Genomic DNA, 12855 nt, shown 5'->3' on the forward strand with positions numbered 1-12855 from the left:
AAGCATTTACAAATTTAAATAATTTATTTAGCTGGAACCTTGAGTTTAGCACACTTGTTGACATGCCATCCAGCTACCCCATGACATTCACTTTGCATATATAATAAAAATAAAAGGCACACTTATATGCATTCAAAACCAGTCTGAGTTTTGCTTCTGCCTTTAAAAATTAAAGATCAGATGTGTTTATGCTTTAGAGTCTTGTGCTGGTGTAGTATAATAAAAACATTTTAAATACAAGTTTTTACAGTGCTTTTTCATCAGTTACTTTGACAATCTGTTCCTCTTAACTGTTGCTGTTATTGTTGACCAAAATGGTCCTAAATAACAAACTGAGTCATGATTCCGCGTCTGCCAAAGTCAATGCAAAGCATTTCCATTGTCAGGTATCTGAAGACATATTGAAATGTCTTGAATGCCTCATTTTATATCCAGAGATAGAATGTTAACATGGAGGTATAAAATAAACTGAAGAGGAATTTGAGCTTATATTTCTTGTATCTGAATTTTTAGCAAAACAAAAGTATTAACTATTTGATCTTTTAGAATTTTTTTCTTTATTACTTCAGCAAAGCAAAACCCATAGAAGTAAATTACTGGTATGGAATAAAACCAGCAAGTGGCAGTATTTGACAAAAATCTCAGAGGTAAGAAGCAAACTTAAAAGCCAGTGGAGATTTACACTATATCTAACTATAAGGTAAGCACTTCTCCTAGCATTCAGAAAGAAAGATCTCTCACTTCCAACATAAATATCTTAATATTTTTTTTGTTAGGTCAAATCCTCAACTAAAGAAATTGGAAACAGAAGACAAATTTCCCATGGATATTTATATGCAGGGTCAACAAGAATAACCCTACACATTTTAGAATAATTCTTCTATGCAAACTGGCTAAGAATAGAAAGATATATCAAAACCATTTGGAAGTCTTATTCGTCAGAAGCCTTTCCTGCCAGCAATTTAGAATAGCATGCAATCAATACTAAAATCATTATACAGTCCTTTTTTTGTAGTGCATTTAATAAAAGAAAATAAGACCTAGATAAACCAGGAAAAAAAAAAGGCACCTGTAATTTTAAATCATATCAGAGGTGCCAGAAGCTAAAAAGGATGCCTGCATTATTGCAAAGTACAATTATGGAATGATGTCTGTATTTTCAGCACCAAAAACATGCACGGACCAGAAGACCAAGAGTTAAATTAAATTAGTAGCAGAAGTTTTTCTCCAGTCTTTAAAAACTACAGTGTCATGAATACCACAAAAGATCACCCAGAAGCTTTTGGGCCTGACTTTCTACTTACTGAAGTCACTGAACTGTTTGTCATTGTTTTGAGCTACAGCAGCCCTGAATAGTTTGTGGCTCAAGTTTGCTCAAGACAAACTTCTTACTCCTGTTATTTTATTACACAAAAACACTTCGTGGAATAAAAATAAAGAAACAGAAAAATTTTGAGGTTGTAAAATAAAACAATAAAAAACTTAAGAAACACCAGAAATTTGCCTTCTCCCTTGTGCAATTGCATTAAAATCGTTTTCAGTTACTTTATAAAAGACATTTTTCCACAAGTTTCCTACTTGATTTAGTTCAAAGAATAAATCATAATCTGGGGATGAAAACTCTCTTATTCCAGAAAGTTTGTGAAGAATAGTTAAGAATTTGTGAGGACTTCTAAAAGTTAGCTTAACTTACAACACATAATAACCTAAATATCTTTCCTATGCAGCTTTAAGTAAAATGGATTTCCTTTTTAACCCACTCTCTAAGCATCCTTTTAAACTCCTGTACTACTGGAGAAAATCTCTTGAAAGCTTTTTTGGATCTTCTTATTCACCTCTGCAAATACTTCGCAGTCTGCTCATATTTCTCTCTTTGCTTCCCTGTCAAACTACCATTTTATAGGCTGAAAACAAGCTGCAGTTCCTGGCCTCAGAAAATGTAGCCTTGAATCTTTAATCAGTGCACTGACAAGGAAAGAACTGACTGCTGTCTCAACATCTCAGTGAATGTCAAGTTGATCTGCATTATATTTTAATTAGAAGCACTAATATTCCATCCAGTGTCTAGTGCTGAGCTAATTGCATACTCTACCGGATTCCACAGGGCATGAAAAAAGTCTAACTTAAATAACTTATGAGGCATTAATAAGCCTGGAGGTTACATGTAACTGAAAGTAAATGGCCAGAATGCTATATAGCAGGTTAAGGCTAAATTGCCTAATTAGAGTGAGAATATCTATGCGCTTTTAATCTCACTCTGGGAATTATGTGTGTATAGAATAAATACTTCTAATGTATAGTACAACAATCTAGGAAGTCCTCAAATGCTAAAATAAATTCAGAACCATTTTAATTTTCTATAGAAAACACCATCAATTATTTTTTAAAAGAATCATCATAAAGTACCAAAATGCCACAAACAAACTGTCACCGTATTTTCCTAAATGCTATGAACATCCTAATTCAGTGATACCTCTATATTACTGTGTTTAATTGTCTAACCTCAGATGTTCTGCTGCTTTTAGTACGGGCACTGCAGGATGACAGATTTACAACCGCCAGCATTCTCTGACATGAGTGGCATTTCCGAGACAAAAACTTACTTGGGCCAACACTTGCACTTTGCAGGTCAAAAGTGCCTGAGCTTTTCCTGGACCAGGAAACAAACATAATTTTCAGATTAAGACACGCATATATGCCAACACTGATTGCTAATGCAGAGGAGGATACACATAGAAGCTGCTTGCCGAAGCGACATTAAGGTGACAGACATTTTAACCTGCTGCTTCTGAAAACTCTCACAAGTCTCTCCAGGCTCCCAGTTTGCCAGCCTCCAGCTCACTGGGAGGCTGAAGGATGTTTTAAAGGACTCAGGACTCCTTAGAACAAGCAAAACACTTCTATGCTTCCATTAGCTAACTGCTTTTGAAGATATATGCAGTCATGTCTGGCTTTAGAGAAGAGAGACATAGTGACTCGGGAAAAACGTAGTCAAAGAGTACTTTTGCAGAAAGAAAGTTACAGATAACGACTCATCTTAGCTTATTTTGATTCTGGGCCCATCAATAATTTCTAGCACTTGTAATACACTCCCAGGCTCTAATTTCCTACATGAGGTGTTTGACTTGGTATTAAAAAAAAAAGTAATTTTCTGACTCACACGCTAAAACTAAGTCTTCACAGTGAGGTTCAGAGTAAGAATTACTATAGTTAAGTTTTAGCACACATTGTTCCTTGAAGAAAAAGGCACCCAGGCATCCCTGGAGAAGTGCCATGCCTTATGTCTTGGGTGGAACTGGGGGTGCTGGCACCCATCATTTGTAAGAGAATGTGTTGTTGTTACACTGAAGAGGTTAGTTATGATCCCTGTTATTGTCATCACAGAAATGACATTACAATGTTTTCACCTGGGATAGTCAAAGCATGGAGAGGGTTGGAGAAAAGGTATCAATCTACTTTGGATCTGACACCAGAGAATGACAATACATTCAGGGCAATGTTAGAAATCTCAAAGGTAATCTAGTTCTGTGTTCTCATGCAAGATCTGTTTTGAGAAAGTGTTGCGATCACGGGAGCTAAGGCTGCAACCATCGTTCTTTTAAGTACAGTTACGTTCTGGTGGTCCTCTTACACCTCCCTGCCAGGGTACGCACCTACCCAAAACCATCAACTGAGTATAATTCAGGGCAAATCCGACAGATTTTCCTGGCTCAGCAGTAAAAGTTGCAGCACTAAGAGGGAACAGTCCGGAGACTCAGGTCTGAAGTGAGCCTTTCAGACCAAAGCAGAAATGGGAATTAGTTTGTTGAACCTGCTTCTTCCCGTCAGGGTTTCTCTTTTCTTTTTCCCTCATCTCTGCTCTTTGCTTTCTCTCTCTTTTCCTCTCCTTTCTGTCTCTTCCTTTTCCCGTCTCCACTTCTCTCACTTCCCTTCATCGTCCCTTCCTCCTCTCTTCTCTCGGGGTTCACGCACTCCTCCGCCTCTGGGGGTGCCTTCACTCCCTCCCTTCCCGGGGCGGGAGGCGAGGCCCGGGGAGCGGCAGTCCGGTCCCCTCCGCTCGGGTTGCGCGGCGCGCCGCTGTCCCCGCGGTGCGTGCGCGGGGCGGCGCGGAGCCCCCGCCGCAGGGCGGCCGCCCAGCCCGCTGCCGGCCGGGGCGGGCCCACCGCCGTCCCCTCCTCCAGCCTGCGCGGGGGGACGGGATCGCCCCGCCGCCGAGCAGAGCGGCAGCCGCGGCCGGGCAGCGGGCGCGACGCGGACGTGCCGGAGCCCCTCTCTTCCTCCTCTTCGTCCTCCTCCTCCGCGCCCGGCAGCATGGCCTGGCGCGAAGCGGCGGCCGCTCCCGGCCTCTGCCTGCTGCTCCTGCTGCTGCTCCGCAGCGGGGGGCTCGCTCCCCCCGCCGCCGCGCAGCCTCCCCCGCCACAGCAGCAGCAGCGCGGGAGCGTGTGGTGCCCCAGCCGCTGCCTCTGCTTCCGCACGACGGTGCGCTGCATGCATCTGATGCTGGAGAGCGTCCCCGCCGTGTCCCCCCAAACCACCATCCTGTGAGTAGCCGGGGGGGGACGGGGGGGACGGCCGGCAGGGAGAGGGGCGGAGGGAGGGCAGCGGTGGAGGAGGGGATACCTGGGGTGGGAGGCACTTTGGATGGCGGTGGAGCCTCAGTTCTTTGTCTGCGGTCGGGGGAGGACCCGCGGCTGTGGCTCTCCCCGGGCGGCCTCGGCCCCCTCGGCACTTTCGCCTCACTGCTGGCGGGGCTCGTCGGTGAGCGGCTCGGCTCGGCAGGGCAGGGCAGGGCTGGGCTGGGCACCCCTCGCCCCGCTGCCCGCTCGGCCCCGCGGCCGGTCCCAGGGGGCGGCGGGGCCCCGGCGCGCTCCTGCCCGGCCCTGGTGGCGCAGGGGGCGCGGGCGAAGGGGGGTGTCTGACCGGTGCCCCGGGCTTTGCGGGGGCGGGTGGAGGTGGGAATTCTGGTTAACCTGCGGGCAGTGTGTCTGCAGCTGTACTCCTCTCTAGAAGCATTTCGCTGGTTCCTCAGCACCCTGCCTAAAGGCGTAGGGCTCAGTGTGGCACTGCCTGCCCGGTTCTGAGACGCGGTGAGGGTCTGTGAGCAAATTGAGACCCCTGGGCTCATCCAAGACCAACCTGGCTCAGCCTCCTGCCAAGGACTGAGGATATGCGAACTTAAAGAGTTCCCTGTCCAGTTTTGTAATTCAGGCATTGGTGTGTCAGCTGAAGTGTCCGGCCATTCCTCCACAGGGTCTGCTTGCTATTTTGGGTGGGATTGCGTTGGTAATAAAATTCAGTATTGACAAGGATTAACATTTATTCTGTTCACATTGATTTGACTGAGAAGGTGACCCTTCCAGCCATATTTGCCCGTAATAAACGCAGAGATCTAAAGGAACATCTCACGCTATTTTGTGCCAAGGCTTACTGGGAGGAACGGATTTGTTCCACTGACCCGCTTATACGCTGCCTGGGCTCCGGCGGCTCTTGGCACCGGCCCTGGCCTTCCCCTACACACATGCAGCCGTGGAAGCTGAGCAGAGCTTGGCCCTGGGAATTTTCTGCGGGGCCTCCTGTAATAAATGGACTTGTGACTTCGTCAGATATTTTCAAACGGGATCTATAAAGCCCTGGTGTGTTTTAGCTTCCAAGTATTATTTAATGTGAAGAGTGCAGTCATTTAACGTTCACCGAGTCCCTCTTTGGCAAGAAGCGCAGGCTTTTGGCAGAATGGGATTAGTCCTGCAGCACTTGTAAACCTTTTAGGGAACAATACAGGAAGTGGGTGGTTAATGTTTCTTACATTTGAAACAAAGTACATTTGCAGAACACCTCTTGCTTTGAGATTACAGGAAACTGTGTAAAGCTGGTTTTGTGAATCCTCTTAAATGTGAAAAAAAAAAAAAGAAAAGAAAATCTTCAGAGTATGGAGTCAAGTCGTAATGGCTTGATTTCTTGTTAAAGGTAGAAGGGCCTCTTGCAAGAGTAGAAAGCAGTAGATTAAACCTAACTGGAGTGGAGCTCCCCTTACAGTGGGTATTTAAAATCCTGCAGCGAGTCTGAGGAAAGTGTGTGAACAATGCGAGCATTGTACTTGTCTAACCCCACCAATATATCAAATTGTCTAGTATCCCAAATCTGAATTATCATTCTGATATAATGCAAGCTGCAGTCCAGCAAAAGTAATGAGAAGGAAGTTAAAAACATTTTTTTTTTTCAGCTTGACAAAGAATAGTAATTCTCAGAATATGCCTGCAGATGACCAGCATTCTTCAAAACGTAATTGTGGCCTTGCTTGTCATCTGGTAATGGGTATTATCCTTTTTCACTAACCAGCTAGGGGACTGTTATAATACTTACTACATCTGTAAATGCACAATTACTCCTTCTGCTGCAGTTCTGCTGAATGGACGTGAATGGGGAGGAGAGGGGCCAGAAGACAGTCAGGGAATGTGAATCTCTGGGACAAAGAATGATGGTACAAATTATTTAGTAATCAGTAGTCTGAAGGTGCCAATTATACATAAATAGCTTCCCTATTGTATATAAATTGCCTGCCTTTACCTGTAGGACATACTGTCAGAATAATTATTACATGTCTGAAGTACTCTTTGAATTACCAGATGGTTTACCGCTCGTTTTTACCCTACTCTTACACAGAAGTGCAGTTCTACACAGCAGTTTTATGATTCATGGAGGTAGCCCATCACCCACAGAGAACTGTCTGCACTCAAGAATAGTCTATTTTTTAAGCATGAAAATAAAAAGCAGTTACTTCATGTCTAGTTTGACTCTTACAGTTTGTCTTTCCTGTGGAGTCTGTATATTAAATGTAGTTTCTTTAGCAGTTATGTTGATAGCTAGATAATTAGAAATAATGAATTAATTAATGGACCTATTGGAGCGAGTCCAGAGGAGGGCCACGAAGATGATCAGAGGGCTGGAGCACCTCTCCTATGAGGACAGGCTGAGAGAGTTGGCGTTGTTCAGCCTGGAGAAGAGAAGGCTCTGGGGGGACCTTCTAGTGGCCTTCCAGTACCTCAAGGGGGCCTATGGGAAAAATGGGGAGAAACTCTTCAGCAGGGCCTGTTGTGAAAGAATGAGGGGTAATGGTTTTAAAATAGAGGGAGGTAGATTTAGATTAGATATTAGGAAAAAAATTTTTACGATGCAAGTTGTAGAACACTGGCACAAGTTGCCCAGAGAGGTGGTAGATGCTCCACCCCTGGAAACATTCAAGGCCAGGTTGGATGAGGCTCTGAGCAACCTGATCTAGTTGAGGATGTCCCTGCTCCTTGCAGGGGGGTCGGACTAGATGACCTTTGAAGGTCCCTCCCAATCTTAACTATTCTATAATTCTATGAATTTCAATTGAACACCTTCTCCTTTAAAACATGGACTTACAAAATCCTGCAAAGTGTGTTGCTGATGAGTTAAACCCATTTTTACTGGCATTAGTAAATTCCATGTTCACGTGTGTTTTATTTCTTTCTTAGGACATAGATTGACCGTGCAAAGTAATTTTGTAAAAAAACATCACCATAAGTTTTTTGTCATTTATAAGTATGTAGTTATATTGGTTTTTACTGAGCACTGGTTCTGAAAACTGCCCCATTTTGGAAACTGAGTTAACTTTGCTCTACTTCACATATAATTTGTAATATGGATTAAAACAGCATGGGGCCCAGACCAACAGTGCAGCCAAATGTTTTTCTGCACATATCAAAAATGTCTACTCCTAATCTCAGTCTCCCTGTTGGAAACTGTTCATAATGTTACTATTTGCTGACCTTGCCAGTGCTACTTCTGGCTGTACATTTTCTCACTCTCTCCTGCTTCCCCCACTTTCTGGCAATTCCCCCTTCCCTGCTGCAGGCTGGGATCCACGGCTTAGATTTCTTCTTCAGGGTGGATTCTGCCAGCTTCGAAAGTGCTCGTGGAGCCTTGAGTGAGCATGTGGTTTCACCCAGGATGAGATGATTGCCAGGCTGTTTGTAGGACTAGGGCCAGCATCCCAGTCAGTTGGTCCTGTGCTGACTTCCCTTAAGAATGGAGACCCACCTCCAAAGCCGTTTGCAAAACTGCTTCATGTCTTAAGTACAGTCTTGGAAGTTTCCTTTCATCTCTGACTAAATATAGAGTGCTTATGTATTCATGGAAATTGCTGAAGTGTATTTATATTAGACCATTTAAGTGGTGAAGGAATGTAAAATTCTGGATACAGTACAATTGTCGTGCTCTCTTCCCAGAATTGTATCCTATCTTACATTTATTTAGGAAATTTCTGTGTTTTCCAGTCATTTCTAGTTCATGGTGTTTGTAATTCTGACAAGTCCTTTGAGTATTGACGCAATATGTTACTATTAGTGTCTTGCCTAAACATGACCAAGCTCCAAACCTGTCTACAGGACTAGTTACACACACTTAGACCAATATTACAATTTGTTCACAGTTTTTCTTGGCAGCACATGGATGCTCTCTGATTTTTTGGTGGCTGTGCAAGTGTAATTGGATTCACTACAGTTAGGTCTCAAAGACAGAACACGAATAGAAACTAATGTTCTGTTGTAAGCAGAAAAGGTAAAAATTGACAAAAAATAATTGTCAGAAAAGAAAGTGAACTTGATTTGCACTAAGAATGACATTCAAATTATTGAGGAGAAAATTTTATTTGGAAATAAGTCACTCGTAATAATATTTGCTATGGGAAATTATTACTTTGGCTTGCCTGCATGACTGTTATGAATAAAACACCTTTTCAGTATGCGAGTATAATTTTAAGTGATCAGACCTTAATAGGACCTTTAAAGTTGCAGTCATTGCAGGTGAGTAGCTGTTGAAGGTAGTAATTGTAATTAAATTGAAAGCAATGTCTCAGTGTTGCTTGTTACTGCTTTTGTTTACATGATTCCAACATATTCTACAAATTGGATAGTTTACAGCACAAAGCTTTTTATTTATATATTTATTTTAGTTTCTAGTTTGTAGTATAAATGTCAAGAACCCATCCGAAGGGAAAGGGGAAAGTATTAATTGTGTAATTGTATGGTGAGTTTCAAGACAGCTGTATAAGAAGTACTTACACTTTTTCCATAGCTCCATGAGAATTTTTGTGGAATCTGCTGTACACTCAAAATGCCAGTGAAAAGCATGACTGATGCTTTTCAACAGCACCTATCTTAATATAGTTTAAAAAAAACCCGCATGAATTACACAAATCACACAACTATTTGTATTTCACATGAATTATCAAAGAGATAGGGATAATGGAAATGTAATGCCATTTTTCATTTTGGTGTTGATTTGTGATAACACTATGCCTCTCAACAGAGGCATGTAGGGAAAATAAACGGGTGATACATATGAATTCTGTCCATGCAGGAGTCTCTGGTCTATCATAGCAGAATGATGCATGCTATTTGCAGATCTGCTGTTTGCAAATAACGCATTATGAATCAGCACCATTCTCATCTGAAAAATGCAGGATGCTTGCTTTCGATCAGATCTCTGAAACCCTCTTAGAAAACTTCCAGTAGATTAAGCAGTTAAGACAGCAAATAAATACACCTCAACACTGTGAAGGACAAAGGATTGTAGTCTCAAATTTGGACTGTGAGTAAGCTCGATCACTGCTGAGCATCAATTTACAGATAGGCAGTAGTTGAGAGAGATGACACTGGTATACAATTTTAGTTAAGGCAGAGATTTGTATATACTTAGTGTTCAAAAAAGAACAGATACTGAAGGTTTACTTGAAGTGTTTGAGAATAATGGAATACAGAAACAGATCTTAACAGACTCATGGCTGGGCAGCAAACTGCCTTAGATGCCAATGATTTGCTTGAATTACGCAAAGCAGGGGGAAAGTATAAGATTATTTCTATAAAAATTATTTTAGGTCTTCCAAATGAAGAGGAAGACCAAGACCTTCTTTTATGACCAAGTGCACAATTCAACTTGAGATTAAAATGCCTACATTTAGATCTCTGTACACAGGAGTCTACAGCCATCTTTGGTGTCTGAGCTTCCCTTCCAGTGAGTAGCAACTTAAGCCAGTACAGTACATAGTGCCTGGAGCAGAACTCAGCTCACCTGAAAGGGAACACCTAGATCTTGATTCATTTGCTAACTATGGTATCTAGCACCATTTGCTTTCCCTTGAGAAAATAATTTCTAGCCTCCAGCTGCCTCTCCAAAAAGGACACAGGTCTCCCACTGGACCTGTGTCAAGCCTGCTTGCTCCCAGCAGATGTCTCAGATAGCCTAGGACATCTAAACTGACAACAGGCACCACTGTTCAGACAACTGAATTAAACTGCTGCTGTCTGGGCAGTTTATTCATTCTCCAGCCTTCTCCACCATGACTGTGTTGAGTAATCTTCTGTTGACAATAAAAGGAGTTTAAACATCTGTATGTAGATGTTGATATTTATTTGTCTAAATAAAAGCTTAATGTATTTTTCAGAAGAGATTATTTTTTTTAGTATTCATGGCAGAAAGAAACTACTTGCCAAAATTGGGCTAAAGAGTCATGCACAATACAGGAAGTAACTTACTTGGAGTATGTTAGTTGTTGCTAAAAGGAGAGTGTTTGTCATCCATTAAGCCCTGTTCTCTGAGTACCAACAACTCACATGGATACAGCAAGAGATACCAAACCTCCCCAGCCAAGTGGGAAAGTATTTTTTTGTCACCTCAGTGGCACGTTAATCCTCATCAAATTTTTTGTTGAAGAATGGGAAAACATGTGGAGCAAAATCATACCCATTGTTTCCTGAAAGTATCTTACTGTATAGTTAACACAGTGTCATCAGACGAATGCATTGTCTTGTATTACAGTTAACAAATATAATTTCTGGGTTTCATATTTTTTTACTAAGATGTATTTTTCACCAGTAAATACTTATCATTTGAGTGTTAAAATGCTAAATATGTATTTATTTACATAAATATGTCCATAGTGAGTAAAATCAAACATCCATGTGACCTAGTATCTGTTCTTTGAGGGTGACTGAAAGGGCAGCTTATGAACAGTATATAATGTTTCATCCCTATAATAATTTGCAGCTTAGGGATTTTCTGAGCTAAAGATTATTTCCATATTATATATAAATCTTGATGGATTTCTCCTTCACAAATTGCTCAATCTCTTTTTTTTTTTTTTTTTTTTTTTTTTTCCCCCTCAACTAATTTAACTGTTACTTACACTGATAACTTTTGGTCACAAGGATTACTACACAAACTACGTGGTGAAAATTGCTCTCTTCTGTTGTTTGAAGCCTGCAAGTTGCTAACTTCACTTGCTGTCCCTTCCATTTCTTCTGTTGGAGGAGATAGTGAATACTCAATCCCTCTCTGTCCTCTCAATGCCAGCCGTGATTTTACGACCTTTGACTGTAAGCTGCTCCATTCATTTCTTTTTAAAGTTGAGGAGCCTTCTCATTGTAAGGTTGATGTTCTTAACTTCTCATTATCTCAATTGCTCCTTCCCTGCTCTGCTGTGTTTTTAGGTGAGGGAATTATAACTTTCCCCAGTATTTACCTGGACAGATCTGGTATGTGGGCTAACTGGGGATTTATACAGCAGCATTACACTTGGGGATGTTGGTCGATGAGAAGCTCAACATGAGCAGGCAATGTGCGTTTGCAGCCCAGAAAGCCAACTGCATCCTGGGCTGCATCAAAAGAAGTGTGGCCAGCAGGTTAATAGAGGTGATTCTCCTCCTCTACTCCACTCTTGTAAGACCTCACCTGGAGTACTGCATCCACCTCTGGAGCCCCCAACATAAGAAGGACATGGACCTGTTGGAGTGAGTCCAGAGGAGGACCACAAAGATGATCAGAGGGCTGGAGCACCTCTCCTATGAGGACAGGCTGAGAGAGTTGAGGCTGTTCACCCTGGAGAGGAGAAGGCTCCAGGGAGACCTTCTAGCAGCCTTCCAGTACCTAAAGGGGGCTTATAAGAAAGATGGGGAAGGACTTTTGACAGGGACATGTAGTGACAAGACAAGGGATAATGGCTTTAAACTGAAGGAGGTTAGGTTTAGATAAGATAAAAGGAAGAAATTCTTCACTGTGAGGGTGGTGAGAGATTGGAACAGCTTACCCAGAGAGGTGGTGGATGCCCCATCCCTGGAAGTGTTCAAGGCCGTGCTGGATGGGGCTTTGAGCGACCTGGTCTTGTAGAAGGTGTCCCTGCCCAGGGCAGGGGGGTTGGGACTAGGTGATCTCTAAGGTCCCTTCTAACCCAAACCATTTTATGATTCTATGATCAGGATCATCTCTGTTTTTATTTTCTGTTCCTTTCCTAATAATTCCCAGCATCGTATTTCCTTCTCTTGAACTGTTGTTTTCATGGAATTATCAAGGGTAGCTTAAGGTCGTGTCCATTAGTAGTATTCATCAGTTCTAGGCCCACCATTTTGTTTTTAAAGTTTGTTTTTCTCCATATACATTACTTTGTATTAATATGCATTAATTCTGCATTTTAATAGCCATGCATGGACTGTTGACAGGTCCTTCTGCTGCTCTTCCTGGTCAGACTTTGTTAAAATAGATGAACATCATAAGCAAAACATTGTTCTCTCTGTTGTTCATCCCTCTTCTGCTTATGAATAAATTGAACAATGCAGAACCCATCACAGCTCTCCGTGAAACTCTACTGATGACCTTCCCCCATTATGAAAATTCACCATTTACTACCCACATCTCTTCATATGCTCATCTGGACCGTGTAGGATATTTGCTTCCTGGCTGTTTCAAAAGATTGTGTTCTAATTCCCAAAGCTTTGGGAGTTTGGACTGTGGGCAGCACAAGATTTTTTCATTTGTTCTACTGAAATGTTTTAGAAAGCC

The 12855-nt window shown here is 42.2% G+C and overlaps 1 protein-coding gene across 2 annotated transcripts in view; it reads left to right on the top strand.

The window, feature by feature from the left end:
• Window positions 1-4216: 4216 nt before the first annotated feature.
• Window positions 4217-12855, top strand: part of PXDN (peroxidasin) — a 90414-nt gene continuing 81775 nt past the window's right edge. For both annotated transcript variants that reach the window (XM_086744056.1, XM_086744057.1), the window contains exon 1: window positions 4217-4541. In XM_086744056.1, the coding sequence (XP_086600182.1) occupies window positions 4312-4541 (230 nt within the window). In that variant the 5' untranslated portion in view covers window positions 4217-4311. The remainder of the gene's footprint in view (window positions 4542-12855) is intronic.

The sequence above is a fragment of the Chlamydotis macqueenii genome, chromosome 3 (genome assembly GCF_036417535.1).
Source record: "Chlamydotis macqueenii isolate bChlMac1 chromosome 3, bChlMac1.mat, whole genome shotgun sequence".
Lineage (NCBI taxonomy): Eukaryota > Metazoa > Chordata > Aves > Otidiformes > Otididae > Chlamydotis > Chlamydotis macqueenii.